Below are 17,458 nucleotides of genomic sequence, written 5' to 3'. Positions count from 1 at the left end.
GGTTCAAAGTCAGTCCAGGAAGGAAAGTCCATGAGACTCTTATCTCCAATGAACCACCAGAAAACCGGAAGTGGCGCTGTGGCTCAAGTGGTAGAGCTCTAGCCTTGAGCTGAAGAACTCAGGGTCAACGCCCAGGCCCTGAGTTCAAGCCCCAGAAGCAGAAAAAAAAAAAAGAGTGAGCCTAGTGGTTAGTACCTGGCCACAAGAGTGCTGGGTATTATGTGTGATATGTCCTTTGAGTCCTGGGATGGAGAGGAGCAGGGATCCCCACCACTGCTGCTGGGTTGGAGGTCCAGTTGCCCTCCGATTCCAGGCAGTGACCCCAGGCAGTGGAGCCCAGTCCCTCCTCAAGAGGATGCTGGGAAAGGCATCAGCTGCCCCCTAGTGGCCAAGGCAGATGTTCACTGAGCTACCTGCGCCAAATCCTAAGGGCTCAGCCCAGCCCCACCTTCATCCCTGGCCTCCTGCAGAAGAGGGGTCGCTCAGGAGCTGTGCTGGGAAACCATACTTCAAACCAAGACCCAGAAAGGGACCCAAAGCCCTCTCATTCCCTTCAGCGCTGAAGAACTGCACAGAGGAAGTCACTGGCAAAAGGAGGGACGGAAGGGGCTGCAGGTGGACATGTGCACTTCCTTTTATTCTCCACCACCATCTTGCCTGCCAAACCCTCAAGTACACACGAGAAGATGGCAGGTCTGCCCTGCCTTCACCCAGCCAATCTTTCGGCCTGGCACAGCCCCTGAGCCCAGCTTGCTACCTAGAAGGGCAGGCCACAAGCTGTGCTGAACCACTCCAACCCATGGAACGTGGGATGGGAGGGAGGGGAACAAGGCTGCTTCCGGAGGAGGTGGAAGACTCCAGCCCCGGAGGCAAGGGGGCAGTAGAGAGCCAGATCCAGAAAGCAGGCACACAGCTTGGGGGCCAGGCTCCAGCCCTGTGTCCACATGGCTAGCCCTGGGGCCAGACAGCTCGCAGATGAAGGCCAGGCCTGGGTAGTAGATTCCTGAGCCCCTGCTAGGCCCTGCTGCCTAGCAGAGTGCAGATGTGCCTCCCAGGGCCGGCAGGAAGGCCAGTACGAAGAGTGGAAGGCCTGCCAAGGGCTGAGCTGGGGGCCACTGGCCAACTCCAGCCCCAGAAAAATCTCTGCAGCCACAGGCCCGTGTCAGAGGCAGCCCAGGGCTTGCTGCACAGGGACGTCCAGGGAGGCGGCCGAGTGGACGGAGACCCCTGGAGCACCAAGACTGGTCTCCCAGCAATCGAAGCCGAAGCTGGTCAGGGCCTGCTTGGTGGCTTCCACCGTGGCCCGCTCCACACCTAGAAGGTGAGGGAGGCTGTCACCCTAGAGCCGTCAGCTTATGCCACTCGAGAAGAAGACCCAGGGTCCAGACCTTCCTTCCACGCTGGCCTGGCTGCAGCCCAGGCCTGCAGCCCTAAGGGCTCTGCACCACCCCAGCCACGTTCATCTTGCCCTGCCCGAGAGCGGGGCTGAGGCCCGCGTGGAGGGTGCCAGGGACAGCCACCACGACAGATCCACGCTCTCTAAGTGCCAATCCCCTTTCCTCCTTCAATGCAGGCAACCATCTTGCAAGCTTGTTTTTGTTTTTAACCAAAGAGGAACACAGAGAGGCTAATAACTCATCCCAAGTCCACACAGCCCAGCTAGGACTTGCTTGCAGGCCTCCTCCCTCCCCTGCCAGGGAATTCTCCCAGTGGACACTCCTTCGGGCGTCCAGGCTGGTCAGCAGCCCCCGGCCCAAGCCCCAGGGTACCTGGCTTCAGAAGCGTGATGCCACAGCCGCCGCCGCCTGCGCCCGTGAGCTTGCTATGCAGCCCCCGCTCCACTGTCGCCTGGCAGAGCTGGTCCAGGGAGGCGTGGCCCACACCCAGGGCATTCAGGTGGTGCTGGTTCATGTCGATGAGCTCCTGCAGAAGGTGCCCTCTGTTCCCACACGGTCGGCCTGGGGCCAGCATCCCTACCTCCCCACCCCGCCCCCCGACCCCGTGTCCCATTCCTTGAAATGACACTGTCCCTCTGCTTCCCATGGGGGCCAGGATGGGGCTGGATTCACCCTCCTGCTGTGGCGGCCGCTACTTCATTCTTTCCCTAGCCAAGGAGCCTCTGGCTTTGTGGCTGGTCAGCAGGGATGGGCATGACCCACATGGCCCAGCCAGGGCCTAACTGGCTTTTTCTCTACCTCTTTCAATGGAAACGGTTAAAACCAGTTAACTTCAGGTACAGGTGATGCAGGTTACCCGCCAAGAGTCTGTCTACATGATCAGAGATTGCATGAGAGAGGTCGCCATCCACATTACTCCAACTGCTGCATCAAGCTCTTCCTGAAGCCATTATCTCTGGTTTCCTTGGGAGACAATAAATTCCTTTTCTGCTAAAGCCTGGTGGGGATGGATTTCTGTCACTTGCTAGAGGAAAAAAAAGCTTACTTTATAGCTGAGGGAGGTGGGGGGGAGGGGGGACTGCTTTTCAGAATAAGAACATGGTCAAGCCAGGTGTTGGTAGCTCACACCTGTCATCCTAGCTCGTCAGGAGGCTGAGATCTGAGGATCGTGGTTCAAGGCCAGCCCTGGCAGGAAAGTCCGCCAAATAGCCACCAGAAAACCGGAAGTGGCGCTGTGGCTCAAGTGGTAGAGCGCTCGCCTGGAGCTGAAGAGCTCAGGGACAGCGCCCAGGCCCAGAGTTCAGGCCCCATGACTGACAAATAAATAACTAAATAAATAAATGAGGTCATACCTCCAGTGAGTAGGTAATAGCTACATATTTGTTGAGATTTCTTCCATTATGTGCAATACAATTTCTGCTCTCCTAGGATCCACCTGGTACTTTTAAATTCACCACATACACGGTGAGCTGGGCCCTGAGAGCCTAGCCTATGAGAAATTAAGGATGTGGTTGTGGGCCTGGGGAAGACCTGGTCTTGAGGGACTGCTGTCTACCTGGCCGCCTCCACCCACCTCCTCACGGCCTGCAGCCCTGAGAGCCGAGCCCGGGGCTCCGCTCCGGGGCACGGGGCCCAGACGCCTGCGCAGGCGCTGCTGCTGCCAATCACCGCTGCTCCTCTGCTGAGACCCACCGCGTGCTTCCCTGCCTGGCGCCCACCAGGCAGGTTGGTGAGCCCACCGCAGGCCCCTGGCACTTGTGACAAATGAGCAGACAGGCGTGATGGCCTGGTGGCAGCTCGAGGTGCCGCTCCCCAGCCTGCCTGGGTGAGACACTTCTGGGGGGCCTCGCTCTGTGTCGGAGCGCCAGGTGTCATGCCGCCCCGGCGGGGCCAGACACCTGTCACATTCTGATCCCAGATCTGTCGAGGATCAGATGACAGGTTGTGACACAGGAGAACAGCTCGCTGGTTTGGAGTGCAAAGCTGTCCAAGAGCCGAGCTGTACATTTCAGCGGCTGCCACTGCCAAAAATATCCGGGCTGTATAATCAACGGCGCTGTTTCCCCAGCGTTCTCCGGGCTCGACGGGGGTGTACAGGCAACTCTCTATCATTATTAATTTCCTGTCCCCTGTGGAAATGGAAATGGGGGGGATGGAAGGCGAGGGGGGGAGGTGTCCACAGGCAAGGAATGCAAAGCCAGGGAGTTGCAGGCAGAGAAACTGAAGCCCTGCATCCACCCAGCACACAGTAGGTGCTCAGTAAAGATCTGCTGAGTAAAGCAATGTACGGCTCAGGCAGTAGGGCCCTGACCCAGGCGCTGTCTGGCTGGGTAAAGGAGTGGAGGAAGCCAGTCTCCCGGCCTCTGCTTTGACAGCTGTAAAGCGGAGCACACGCCCACTTCCCAGGTGGGCGGGGCCAGTGTCAATCTCCTGGAAGGGTGATTTAGTCACAACTTCTGCTCATTAGGGAGCTCCCCTCCCTCATCCCCGCTCCTCCCAAACCTTAAACACCCAATGCCACACCCAATGCTGGAGGAGTCGTGCCAGCCAGAGGCAGGGCCTGGCCTTTCCACATGGGCCTCTGGGAGGCTCTGCAGAGCACCTTACCTCCAACACGAGGTACTGCTCTGGGGCTGGGGCCACGGCCATCTCTCCCAGCACGCGCTCACACTCCAGGGAGATGGCGTCTATGGAGGTCAGGAGGGGGCCCACGATCTCTGGGAACTGTGTGGGAAGGAAAGCAGGTCAGGCTGTGAGGTCTGGGCCCCCCGGGGCAGGCAGATTCTGGACAGCTGCCCCCAGTTGTGTGGGGGAGCGAGGGGTACCCCATACCTACACCCATCCTCAAGTCCACCCAAGAGCACCTTCTTCAGCCTGCTCCTGACGCCAGCCACGAGGGACTTGGTGCTGCGTGGAACTTTGGTGTTGGTCAGCAGGATCTGGAGAACAGGGGGCCTGCAGGGAGGAGGAGGAGGAGCGAGGTCAGGCCTGGGGGGGGGGTGGGTGGAGGTGACCTGAGACTCCACCCACCCTGCCAGAGTGGACAAAGTAGAAACCCCAGGAGGTGACGTCAGATTGGGAGATGTCATACTCCATTAATATTCATCTAGCCACACATAAGGGAAGCCAGCCAGCCTGGCACCCAGGGAACAGGAGCAGAAAAGGGAGAAGGTCCCGGGAGGCTTTTCTCTGCTGTGATGCGCAAGCTGAGAACTCAGGAAAAGTCAGAACTACTCTCCTAGACACACGCAGTCCTAACAGGCAGAGTGCTGACAGTATGTGCAGATCCTGGCGCTGGCAGGGTATATGGACCATTGTCGTAGAGGGCGTGGGGAGAGAGATGCCCAGCCGCTGGCAGGGGCCCACAGGGGCGTCCCCGGTCTGAGATGCTGGGGGAGCAGAAGGGTGGAGGATCATGGGTTGATCAGATTTGGGAATTATTATCTGCACAGACATGACGAGTCGAGCATCCCTAAATCAGGTGGAAAAAAAAAAAAAAAACCCAAAATCTGAAATGCTCTGAGAGGGGTAAACTCTGGGGAGGCCTCTGTTGGACTTCAGAATATGTGGGTTAGGGTGGCTTTCCTGGGGGGCACCTGCAAGGGGGGCGTCAACCCCGCTGTGGCCAGAGGAGTCCATGGCCTCTCAGCTACCCTGGGGAAGAGGAGAGGCAGGAGACTAGCCGTCACCTCCCGCCTGCCTGAATCCTTCCTAAAGCCACCATCCCAACTGTCCTTGCGCGGAGCTGTCTCTGGGGACACACGCCACCCCTTCTGCCCTCGCCCTGCCTTCCGGAGGGTGGCGATGCTGGATGCACTCGGGCCCAGACAGCTGGAGGCGCGACCTCCTGACACCTCCATTCTCCTGCTCTTCACAGTTCGACATGGTAAAGTGCAACAGGGCTGGAAAGGGCTGCCAGAAATCTGCTTTATCTCCCCGCCCATAAGCCCATGAAATTAATATCGATTCTCGGCCTAGGAGGCCCACGCTCGCTCTCTCTCTCTCTTTTCACTTTACAAAAGATGAACATTCTATTTGGCTTTTCTCTTCCTTTGTAAAAGACAAGCCTTTGGGGGCAGCGTTCTGGGAGGCCCCCATCTCGATCTACTTCATAAACAATGTGCTTTCTGATGCAGCAGCACCGTGCCTGGTTTGGGGGCGGGGGCGGCGGCGGGGGACAGGGCTCCTCTTTAAGCCATCGGTGGGATTAAGGCAGCGTCAGGCCTCCCAGAGAACCGCCATCTGCTCACCGTGGCGCCCACTGCAAAGGTGGCCCTGCTCTGATCCCACCTCAAAGCTTCCTGTCCAGGCTTGTTCCCTGCTAACAGACCTGCAGCTGGCCCCACCCAACCTAGGGCTCGTGGCATACAGTGGCTTCCACTGGAGGCTCTGCCCTGGAGGTGCTTCTGATCTGGGCCTGGCCACCCGTGTCAGCTCACCTCCTCCCTCGCTGGGTGCACACGGCCCTCTGTGGCCCTGGCCTCCTACCTGCTGCGGCTGCACGCCAGGCCTACTCTCGCTTCAGGACCTTTGCACTTGCATTTCGGATTCTCTGTCCCACCTCCACAGCTGCACGGCCCATTCCTTTCCTTCCTTCCGGTCTTTGCTCTAATTACATCACCAGAATCTGAGTATTGCATTAGATCAGCTTGCCCCCTTCCTTTCCAGCCCCTCACTCCGCTCTAGTTCCTATAAGCTCTAAGCATGGTTTTGTTTGTTGGCTGTCTGCCCCAGGGAAATGAACATCACAAAGGCAGAACTTTTTTTTTTTTTGGTGCCAGTACTGGGGCTTGAACTCAGGGCCTGGACAGTGTCCCTGAGCTTTTTGGATCAAGGCTGGCATTCTATCACATAAACCACAGCAACATGTCTGGCTGTTTGGTGGTTAATTGGAGATAGGACCTCATGGACTTTCCTGCCCAGGCTGGCTTCAAATCACAGTCCTCAGATCCCAGCCTCTTGAGTAGCTAGGACCATAGGTGTGAGCCATCCAGCACAGATGCTCAGTAATTTTTGTGGAGGGCTAGTGGCTCAGTGGTAGAGTGCTTGCCGAGTATGAGCTAGATCCTGGATTTCATCCCCAGCACAAGAGAAACAGAAATATAAAGCCAGCTTCTGGTGGCTCACACTTGTCATCCTAGCTATTCAGGAGGCTGAGATCAGAGAATCACAGTCTGAGGCCAGCCTGGGCAGGAAAGTCTGTGATACTTTTTATCTCTAATTAACCACCAAAAAGCTGGAAGTGAAGCTGTGGCTCAAAGTAGTAAAACACTAGCTGTGGGCACAAAAACTCAGGGACAGAGTCCAGGCCCTCAGTTCAAGCCCCAGGACCAGCATCGAAAAAGAAAAAAGAAAAAGAAATACAACACACACATACCATGATGTATTAAGAACAGATTGGAAAGCCAGGCACTGGTGGCTCACACCTGTAATCCTAGCTACTCAGGAGGCTGAGATCTTCGGATCATGGTTCAAAGCCAGCTCAGGCAGAAAAGTGTGAGACTCTTATCTCCACTTAACTACCAGAAAACTTGAAGTGGCGCTGTGGCTCAAGTGGTAGAGCGCTAGCCTTGAGCTGAAGAGCTCAGGGACAGCGCCTAGGCCCAGGTTCAAGCCTCACCACCGACTGGGCTGGTCTCAAATTCAGGCCCTCAGGCCCCACCACAGACCACCACAGCCCCTCCCTTGCTCCTCTTCTGATTCCCTGTACTCTGCCCACTTGGAGCTGGCCTCCACATGCAGGGCCTGGCCCAAGGCTTGGAGCTGTGTCTGAGATCCTGGAGGAAAGCAATGCAGGGTGGCCCACAAGTGCAGGTAGACATGTGATGCCCTCGCTGCCATCCAGCCCAGCTCTAGAGTCCTGACCGCCTGTTCCACCATCTCCACAGCTCTACCGCTGCCAACAGGCCAGGCACAGGCCCCCTTCTGAGCCTTCTGCCCTCCTTGCCCTTGCTTGTGTCTGGGGCAGATGGCCTGAGGAAGTAGCTCTCTGCTCCTAAATGCTCTACTTCCTTCCTGGGTAGAGTAGGCGTTGGCATCAAAGCTGGCTGTCCCTGCAGGGGACACAAGGTGACGTCAGGAGATTATTTCCCCTCCCTCCCCCAGTGCTGAGGATTGAACCCAGGGCCTCACACTCGCAAGGCAGAGATGCACACTACCACTGAGACACACCTTCATTTTGCATTGGTTATTTTTGCGGGTAGGGACTTGCGTTTCCCCCAGGGCTGGGTATAGCAGGTACTCACCACTATACCCAGCCATTGCGTGAGATGGACTCTCATGATTTTTATACCAGGGCTGTCCTCAAACTTTTACTCCCCTGATTTCCATCTACCAGGTATCTAGGAGTGGAGGTTTGAGCCATGCTACCCAGTTTTAGGGGTCATTTTTGGTTGTCACAACCCAAGGGTACTACTGGGAACTAATGAATAGCGAGATATTGGGACAGTTACCTGTCTCACCCCAAAGAATGATCTAGATGCAAATGTCAACAAGCAGAGGTGGAGTCCTAGCTACAGAACTCCAGAAGGGCAGGCTTAGCTTGTGGAAGCCCACAGTTTGATAGAAAGTCACCACAGCTTTAGGCAGTGAATAAGGAAGGGTGAGCTACCACAAAACCGTGGCCCAAGGATTTAACCCATTGGGCAAAGGCCGTGGTCCAGGACCTTCTGCCTATCCAGGAAGACCATGGGCGATGAAGGCATCTTCCAGACACTGAGAGACCCCAGCCAGGTGAGGCACCCTGGGGCAAACCATCGCCTGACCTGAAATAGCCAAAATGGCCCTGGGCCCCCAGCTCCCCATAGATTTAATTCCACACCCGACCTCTCCACGGTGGTGCGAACGGAACAGAGGATGCTGAAAGTCAATACGCATGTGCGTCATTCCAGCAACTCCCTGGGGAAGAGTGGAGAGACCCATCAGCAGGAGGACAGTTGGCAAACGTCCCCACAAGTGAGCTCCAGCCTGGTCTCAGCCTTGCACGCCCTCATGCCTGTGGTGGCCCAGTGGCCTCTCTGTCCTTCTCTCTGACCCGCCCCCACCAGGAGCTCTGAGAAACAGTTAAGAGGCATCTAGGCGTCCCTGGGCCCTAAGATGCGGCCATAGGGACAGAGGAGAACCGCAGCTCGTGTTTCCTAATGAAGAGAAACATGGCCGCCTAAACGGCTGAGCAGACCATCTGCTCTGGGGGGACGGCGGCGCACCACTTTCCCCTCTCATCTCGGAGAAAAGGGGAGGGAAGGAAGGAGAGCAGTCCCAGCTGGGAGGGGGACCCCATCTTCCCCCCAAACCCCCCCAGAACCACTGGGCGCAGGTGTGACTTGGAGAAGGCACAGCACTGGCCCTGGAAGGGAGGGCAGAGCCGAGTTACCTCTGCAAGGCCGCCATCTTCCCTTGCTGGTAGTGCAGCGCTCCTCCTGAAGGGAAAAGCAGGTAGTCAGAGCTGGGTGGAAGGGGATGCTGGCCTCCTGGGAGAGATGGTGGGTGTGTGCTGGAGTCGGAACAGGATGGACAACTTGAGTGTCCATCCCAGCCTCACCTGTGAAATGCCCGGGAGGCACCAAGGCTCCCTTCCCACCCTACGGGCAGCCCAACTGCATTCCACCAGGCCCCAGGTTGAGGTTGGGGGCCCGGGTCCTGCCCCCCTCCCCGAGGGGAGGCTACAGCTAGACTGACTCCCCAAGGCTGTGATCCCCAGAATTTCCCCTCCTCCCCCACCACCCCAGGGGAAGGAGTCACCGAGGCTGAAGCAGAGCCTCGATCTCTCTTCCTCTCCCCAGCCAGGAAAATGCTCTTTTCCTCAGCATCTGCTGGTTCTGCTTGTCCCAAGCCAACAGGGCTGTGTACACAATGAACTAAGATTTCGGAAAAGAAGGCAAAGGAGAAATTCAGCCCTACCCCAGGTGCTGACCGCGTTGTCCACCCCGGAGGGGTTCCCGTGGATCACTCTCTCCCCCTGAAAGGCCCACTTGTTAATTAACTCCAGATCCGCCTCGGCCCACCTGGAGACAGGAAACAAACACGACTTTATCACGGTGGTGAGTGGAGGCCAGCAGGTGCGGACTCCGCTTGGTGGAGGCCAGAGGTCAAAGGGCACAGGCCCACAACCCCAGCAAGAACAACGGAGGACGGAGAGTTGTGTTTTCTGCCAGGACCAAGAGCAGCCTGCACCTCTTCCCTGCCACGTCCTGGCCTTACACGGCAGAAACACCAGCGGTCTCTGGTCTGCCGGGCTCAGGGTGGAATCAAAGCAGCTTGGGGCTTGACCACGCTTCAACTTACACACGAGGAAAGGAATTACTGGGTGTGACAGACATGCCAGTGGGCACCTAGTAGGGCCAGGCAAACAGGAAACCACAGGGCTTCCGTGCTGGAGGAGGGAAACTCAATTCAAAGCAAGCTCAGGCAGAGAACATGACATTGTTCCTTTTTGTTGTTGTTATTGGTCATGGGGCTTGAACTCGGGGCCTGGATGCTGTCCCTGAGCTCTTCTGCTCCAAGCTAGTGCTCTACCACTTTGAGCCACCACACCACTTTTTTTTTTCTGGTGGTTTATTAGAGATAGAGAGTCTCGCAGCCTTTGACCCATGATCCTCAGATCTCAGCCTCCTGAGGAGCTAGGATTACAGGTGTGAGCCACCAGGGCCTGGCAACACTTAACATCTGGCACAACCCCATAGGAGGCAAGCTCATTACCAGGCAGAGGGGCCACAGGAGCGCCGTGGCCAAACGCTGTAAAACCAGGAGAGTCCATTTCACTTGCTGCCATCTATATCCAGCTCAAGTGCTTCCTACCACAAGGCTGGCCCTTGAACCCAGACAGCCAAGGTGGGAAGCAAAGAAGTGAATGCTCTCAGGAGAGGAAGAGCTTGGCTCTGGGTTCGAATCCCACATGGCCAACACTAGCTGTGCAGCCTGCACCAACCATGATGCTTCTCAGCCTCAGCTTCTTCATGGCCGCCGTAATAACCCTCAGCTGACTGGGGGGGGGGGGGGGGGGGGGGCGAGGTCCCAAGCAAGAGAATTCTCGTATCCAGGAAGGACAATGATTACCTGCCGACGCGCTCTCCGTCCCTCAGCGGGTTTGGGATCTCCTCACATGCGGTCAGAAGGGCAGCTGCCATACACACCGAGTAGGCGGCACTGGAGCCCAAACCTGCCCCAGTGGGCAACTCCGACCACACCACAATGTCCAGGCTTGGCAGAACCCTGAAACACAGCAGGGCATAGAGCATGACTCTCCAAGGCCGGGGAGGCGCGAGCATGGAAGCCCGGGACCAGGATTGGACAGGCCGGACAGGGGCAGTAGCTCGGAGGGTCACAGTTCTGTGAACTCCAAAGCCATCCCTTGAGGATGGCAGGGACTCCTGGTCAATCAGACCATGAGAACTGGGCACCGGTTCATTGAAATCCCTCCACTGACAGCCCTAGTGCTTCCTGAAAGCTCTGGGCGGACCATCAACCTCTCTTCTAACATCTGGCCTGCTGCCCTACATGTTTTTCCTAGCACTGGCTGCCTTTAGGCCTAGATGACCTTGGACAACCAGACAACCCCCTACCCATCTTTCAGGACTCTTATCAAACACCACTTCCACTAAGACACTTTGCTACACCGTCCAAGGGAGGGTCATTCCTGGCTGCCCTAGCAGGTCCTCTTCTAGTGATATTCACCAGGTGTGTGTTCCCAGGAGAGGCCTCTCCCATCAGTGTTCCCAGCGTGTGCAAACTCATCATAGGAAGTTCAAGGACATATGGTCTCCTGTATATTTCCCCCTAAGTGAACCCTGTCAAACTTCAGAGTAGGTCATTTGAAATAAGGTTTGTCCTATTTTTTTCCAACTATTCTCACATTCTAAAAATGGCGATAGCGAGTGTGCCTTTTTCAAAATACACACAGCTCCCAGGCACCAGTGCCTCACATCTATAATTCTAGCTACTCAGGAGGCTGAGATCTGAAGATTACAGCCAAAAAAGCTGGAAGTGGAGCTGTGGCTCAAGTGGTGGAAACCACCAGCCATAAGCAAAAAATTGTCCAGGGGACATGCCCAGCTCCTGAGTTTCAAGCCCCAGGAGTGTGTGTGTGTGTATGTATAGTGTGTGTGTGTATGTATAGTGTGTGTGTGTGTGTATACTCTCCCATACTATCCTGATTTCTTTTTCCCCATTCTAGTAACAGGGCTTAAACTCATAGCCGCATGTTATCACTTGCAACTTGAGCCACATCTCCAGTGAAGCTTTTTTTGCTGGTTAATTGGAGACGGAGTGTCACAGACATTTCTGCCTGGGCTGGCTATGAACTGTGATCCTCAGATCTCAGCCTCCTAAGTAGCTAGGATCACATAGTTTTGAGTCACTAGTGCTCAGGCAGACTAGAAGATTTTCTCTCTCTCTTAGAACTCTTTAGGAGTGAGATGCAGATACTACAGCCATGCCAGGGAGCAGCCACCCGTGGATCTGTGGATAGAACGTGGCTTTGGTGCCACTGAACTGGAGCAAGCAGAGGAGGAGGTGTGGGGTTTGGATGTCAGTGCTGGCTAATGCCCAGCAATTCTGGCTCCCTGGCTGAACAGCCTCCAGGGTCTTCTCTCCCAGGTTGCCTGGCACACAATGAGGACACTAGAGGGGGCCCCAGCAGCAGTGATGGGGGGTATCCCTCCCTCTGCTCCCGTAGACCACACACCCACCTCTGCTTCCGGCAGATGGCCAGATATAAGTACAGGAAGGCCAGCAGAGCCAGGAGCTCAGTGGCGCTGTGGTCCTCAGGGACGCCTGCTGCCTCCTTTAGCTTCTCCATTTGCTCCGGGGAGGGTGCTATGAAGTCACCTTGCTCTGTCACACAGGCAAACAAGCATACATGGGAGGAGAGAGAGCCTCAGTGATCAAACACGGAACACAGAAGAACGAGCAGGCACTGGATTCGCAGTGTGGATGGACGTCGACTTCCGGCCCAAGCTCCACGGCCAAGTCTACACAGTCAGTGGGCACACTTGGGTTTGTGCCACTTTGCTGCTCACGTGGCCTGAGCCTGTGGCCCACCCTCTCTAAACTTGTTTCCTGGCTCAACAAGAGTAACAGCACTCCTTCACGGGGCTGCCATGAAGATAAAGTTAAGTGTGTGCAATTCTCAGCACAGCTCCTGGCCATAGTAAGGGCACAATTCAGTTATTTAAACTCCCTGGCCTTCCATGAAGTGAATGCCAGCTCCATTCCTCAAAGGCCTGGTTTCACCTTCCAAGGTATAAAACCAGACAATGAACCAAGCCAGGTGCGGTGGTGAAGGCCTCTCACCCCAGCGCCCGGCCTCTAATCCTAGCTATCAGGCCAGGGGGAGGCAGGAGGATTATGGAGTTATGGAATTTGGTCAGCAAAACAAAATAAAAACAAAAGAGCTGGAGGTGCAGCCCCAGTGGTAGAGCACTTGCCTAGTTAGTATGCATGGAGCCTTGGGTTCCATCTGCAATACTGCTAGCGAAAGACACAAAGGAGCAAACAATTGCAAGCAGGGAGAGAGAAATATTGCAGGAGAGAAAAACCAGGCAGTAGGTTTCCTCAGTAACATGTAAGGGCCTAGGCCTCTTTCCCCTGGGGCCTGGAGGACGCTATGCAAGTTGGCCTACCTTCCCTTTACAGATCACTCCCTGAGCCGCAGGTCAAGTTCATCAGACACAGAGAAGTGGAGCTGGGTGGAGATGCATTGGGAAACATCAGGGCATTTACTGGATGTTCAGAAATGGGTATTGAGTGTTTGAAAGGTAACTTACATTCAAGATGGCCAAGCCACTGAATTGTAAGGAAAACCAAGCCATCACCGAGCTCCATGATGGAGAGGGAATGAGCTTTGGATCTGAGAATTTCCAGGGAAGGCTGGAGAATTCTTTAGTACTCACACTTGGCCCTCAGCCCAGCCTAATTCTCCGTGGTTAGGAAGGGAGGGTAAGTGCTCACAACCTAGGAGACAACCTGTACCCAGAAGCCTCAAGTTCCTTTCATCACCTACCAGAAGCAGATGATCAAGCCTTATTACGTCCTGCCACCTAATCGATCCTACTAGACCCCATACAGCAACCCTCAGCCAGGCAGCAGGCTCCTGTTCACAGGGCCTAGCAGGACACCAGAGAGTCAAGAAGGCTCATAGCTGCCTGACTTTGGCCCCAGTCTACCAACTTAATGAAAGCAGCAGCTGGTTCTCAGGGAACTTTGTGGCCACACTGGAGGGTGTGGGAGGGCGCTTAGCACAGCCAGAAGCAATGCCAGGTGCCCTGGCTGGCTCTTGCTTGCCCCAGTCCCTGGAATCACCAGACAACTCCTTTCAAAATACACACACATTTCGTCCCTTTCAGCCCCACCACGGTCAACAGGAGAGGGGTAGGAATCCATCTGCATCAGTTAAAAACAATAAAACCCTCGCCAGGTGATCCCAAGGTGTGACAGGTTGAAGACGGTCACTCTAAAGCAAAGACTTTCAGGCTGAGAATGTGGCTTGGTGGTGGAGCGCTTGTCCAGCATGCATGAAGCCCTAGGTCAATTCCTTGGTACCATATAAACAAAAAATAAATACATAAAATCAAGAATTTTTTTTTCTGAACTCCGCAAACCGGGAATAAAAGCCAGATTTCTACTCCTGGGCTAGCCTCCCAGCCTGAAGACTGCCACCTCTATTTAATCTTCAGGGAGAGGCAGGTGTCTGAAGCTCAGATGATGTTTGAATGTTCTCTCTAGAACTTGCTCACACTTGCCCCAGGCCTGCTGAGGAATGCTGAAGCCCTTAATAAGGCATCAGCCTAGACAGGGACAGCAGATTGTGGAGAATCTCCCTGCCCCCCAGCTCTGGGGCACTCGAGACTTGGCTGCCTGAAGATCACCGGCCTGCTCTTCTATGCCAGCAGGAGTAGTCCAGAGGCCCAAACCCCAAACAGACATGGACAGTCCTGACTCATGGAAGAAAAACCACTTGTATGATCTTAAAAGAGCAAGGGATCATCCTAGCTTAACCACTCTATCTACTTGCAGAAAACAGTCCAGAAGGATTAACACCAAATGGCACTCTGCCATTTGAGCCACTCCTCCACCTAGTTTTTGTTGGTTAATTAGAGATGGAGTCTCACCAATTTTTTTCCCTGGGCTGCCTGAAGAGCCCAGATCTGTCTCCTGAGTAGCTAGGATGACAGGCATGAGCCACCAGTGCCCAGCTAATAATTTCATTTTCCTTCCTTCTTTCTTTCTTTCTTTTTCTTTCTTTTTTGCCAGTCCTGGGGCTTGAACTCAGGGCCTGGGCACTGTCCTTGAACTTCTTTTCCTCAAGGCACTTTACCACTTGAGCCACAGAGCCACTTCTGGCATTTTCTGTTTATGTGGTACTGAGGAATCAAACCTGGGACTTCGTGCATGCTAGGCAAACACTCTACCACTAAGCCACATTCCTAGCCCAAAATTTCTAACTATGTAAAATGTCAATGCATTCATTTTCCTTGCTAAAAGCCATGGCATTCAAGAGGGTAAGACTTTTTGTCTATTCCCCAGCTCTGGGATCTGCCAAGAGGAATGAATTATCAGTCAGTTTGATGTCTATGCTGCCAAACTTTTATTATGCATTTATTCAGGCTTAAAACATCAGTGTGCATGCATTTTTGTTTGTTTGTGCTGGTCTTGGGTCTTGAACTCAGCTTTCTCTGAGCTTTTCTTGCTCAAGGTTAGCACTCTACTATTTGAGCCAAAGCTCCACTTCTGGCTTTTTTTTGGTAGTTTATTGGAAATAAGAGTCTCACAGATTTTTCCTTCCTAGGCTGGCTTTGAACCACAATCCTCAGATCTTAGCTCCTGAGTAGCTAGGATTGTAGTTGTGAGCCCCTGATCCCTGGCCATATCATACCTAACAAGAGGCCCTGATGATCTGTCGACAATGGTTGACAGAGACCTAATGCAGTTTCACAGTTTAAAATTAAAACACAATATGAAATGTCATAGTCAGGATAGAACACCTTGCCCTCTCCCTGAAATAGCTGGCTTCTGTCTTCCTTGGGGACCACTCAAAATAACCCAGCTGCCCTGTGCCTCCATTTCTTCAGGGCCCAGGCTCCTACTACACCTCTTTTCTCCTCCCAGAACTTACCTAAAAAGCTCGTGTCCATCAACTGAAGCCTGGACACATCCCAGGCCTGTTTGATACCGATGTTGGGTAAACTGAGGCTGACTTTCCCATTGCTCTGTGGTTGAAGCCGCAGGAACGTTCTCAAGTTCAAGGCAGCTGCCAGTGCTACCTGTAGAAAGGGTGAAGGCAGTCAGCCAGAGTGAGGGCGAATGCTTCTACTCAGGCCAATGTCTCTCAAGACCATGCTTTTCACTGTTACATTGTCAAAACAGAATCTGAATGAAGAATATAAAGAAGGCAGCTGAGGTGAAGTGGAAAAAGCATGAACTTAAGTTGGAACAGACTTGGGCTCACTCCTAGCTCTACCAAAGTGCAGAGCTTGGTCAAGTTACCAGTTCTCTCCTAAACCACAGCTTCCGTAGGCTATCTGTAAAACAGGATAACAAAAGGATGTATCTTCTGTGGCTTTAGGATTAAGATAATGAATATGTCAGCCTACTTTGCTGGCATCATTGTAACTACTAAAACACTGAGTGAAGCCATGCACCTTTAGCTCATGCTTGTAATCCTAGCTACTCAGGAGGCTGAGATCTGAGAATCCAGTTGAGACAAGAAAGTTTCTGAGACTCTTATCTCCTCCAAATATATCCAGCAAAAAGCTGTAAAGCGGCTCCAGTAGTAGTGCACTAGCCTTGAACAAAAGTGCTTAGGAACTGAGCCCAGGCCCTGAGTTCAAGCCTCAGTACTGGCACAAAAATAAACAAACATCAAAAGTCCCAGATCTCATTTTGCAAACCCATTTTCGTTCCACCTAGGTGATTTTATTCCATGTGTAGGGCTTTCATCTTTTTGCTATCTCAATGAGTGAGGCCAGAGTAGTTCTTTATTGGTAGAGACATCTTTCGTTGAATGGCTGGGGAGATGGGGCATTTTGCCTTGATTACTCCTCAGGATGTATCTTCTTGCAAGATTAGTGTTAGGGAGGAGTACCCAATCCTTGAAGGTCCTAGAGGCTTTTTACCTTGCCATGCACCACAGCATGTTCTCCATGAAGGATGACTTTCCCCGGAGCAGACACCAGCAAAGCTTCTGACAACATGGCTTTTGGGAATCCTGAACGAGAAAACTAGAATGAGGAACAAAGGTCCCTAGATGTGAACACCAACGTGAGAAGATCCTAGACAAATCCCAGCTCAAGCGTGTCCCACCTCACATTTGCTATGTAGGGACATCAAGGCCTTGTGTTTGATAGTGAGAGGAATCGGGGAGGGAGAGGTTTACATGAAACCAGGGACCAGAAAGAACTATTTACTGGACACTGGAGCTGTTTCCAATGTGTCGTAGCTATAAACAGGGCTGAGGAGCCATCTGATAACATCTATTTTGCACACGTTTTCTGTGTCAGCCCTGGGGCTTGAACTTATGGCCTGAGTGCTGTCCTTGAGCTTTGTTGTTGTTGTTCAAGGCCATGGCTCTGCCGCTTTGTACCACAGGCTCACTTCTGGTTTTCTAGTGGTTAACTGGAGATCAGAGTCTCACGGACTTTCCTGCCCAGACTGGCTTCGAACCTCGATCCTCAGAATTCAGCCTCCTGAGTGGCTAGGATGACAGGCGTGTGAGCCACCGACTCCTGGCTCTGCGGATAGGGGAGTGTGTGCATTTTACATTCTTATCAATAATGCAAGATTTCCGACGACTGTGACCCCGGCTTCTTCAGGATTCTGTCAGGTTTGAGGTCCCCGACCCCCACAGGACGCATCCCCAGGGCTGAGGAAACTAAGTCAGAGAAGCCCGGGAGCCTTGACCCGGAGTCGTCCTGCGTCTTGGACCACGCGCCACCCCGTCCCACGAGCCAGGCCCCTCACCTGCCGCCGCAGCCAGCCCTCCGCGCCGAAACCCGAGCTCGCACTGCGCGCGGGCTCCTCCATGCCCGAGCTCCCGCGCCCTGTGGGAGGAAACCTCGTCCTTCCGT

The 17,458-nt window shown here is 54.1% G+C and overlaps 1 protein-coding gene across 1 annotated transcript; it reads right to left on the bottom strand.

Annotated features, from left to right (window-relative positions):
• Positions 1-616: 616 nt before the first annotated feature.
• On the bottom strand, positions 617-17,422 carry Mvk (mevalonate kinase). The gene is made up of 11 exons (XM_042669626.1): positions 17,352-17,422; positions 16,508-16,599; positions 15,508-15,655; positions 12,083-12,227; positions 10,452-10,607; positions 9,297-9,400; positions 8,770-8,815; positions 4,262-4,352; positions 4,005-4,121; positions 1,770-1,923; positions 617-1,314 (listed from the first exon to the last, which is right to left on the bottom strand). The coding sequence occupies exons 2-11, from the start codon at positions 16,583-16,585 to the stop codon at positions 1,163-1,165; spliced, it is 1,191 nt and encodes a 396-aa protein (XP_042525560.1). The 5' UTR covers positions 16,586-16,599; positions 17,352-17,422; the 3' UTR covers positions 617-1,162.
• Positions 17,423-17,458: the final 36 nt, after the last annotated feature.

Source organism: Dipodomys spectabilis, unplaced genomic scaffold (assembly GCF_019054845.1).
Source record: "Dipodomys spectabilis isolate Male_0828 unplaced genomic scaffold, ASM1905484v1 ptg000499l, whole genome shotgun sequence".
NCBI classification, from domain to species: Eukaryota; Metazoa; Chordata; class Mammalia; order Rodentia; family Heteromyidae; genus Dipodomys; species Dipodomys spectabilis.
This window is presented reverse-complemented; position numbering and strand designations above follow the sequence as displayed.

What these genes read in the sequence shown, in the direction of transcription:
- Mvk (XM_042669626.1), bottom strand. Translation starts at nt 16,585, where the DNA reads ATGTTGTCAGAAGCTTTGCTGGTGTCTGCTCCGGGGAAAGTCATCCTT. An exon ending in ATGCTGTGGTGCATGGCAAG is followed by an intron (nt 15,656 to 16,507) that starts GTAAAAAGCCTC and finishes CCCTTTCTACAG; the next exon opens with GTAGCACTGGCAGCTGCCTT. An exon ending in GACGGAGAGCGCGTCGGCAG is followed by an intron (nt 9,401 to 10,451) that starts GTAATCATTGTC and finishes TCCTGTCTCCAG; the next exon opens with GTGGGCCGAGGCGGATCTGG.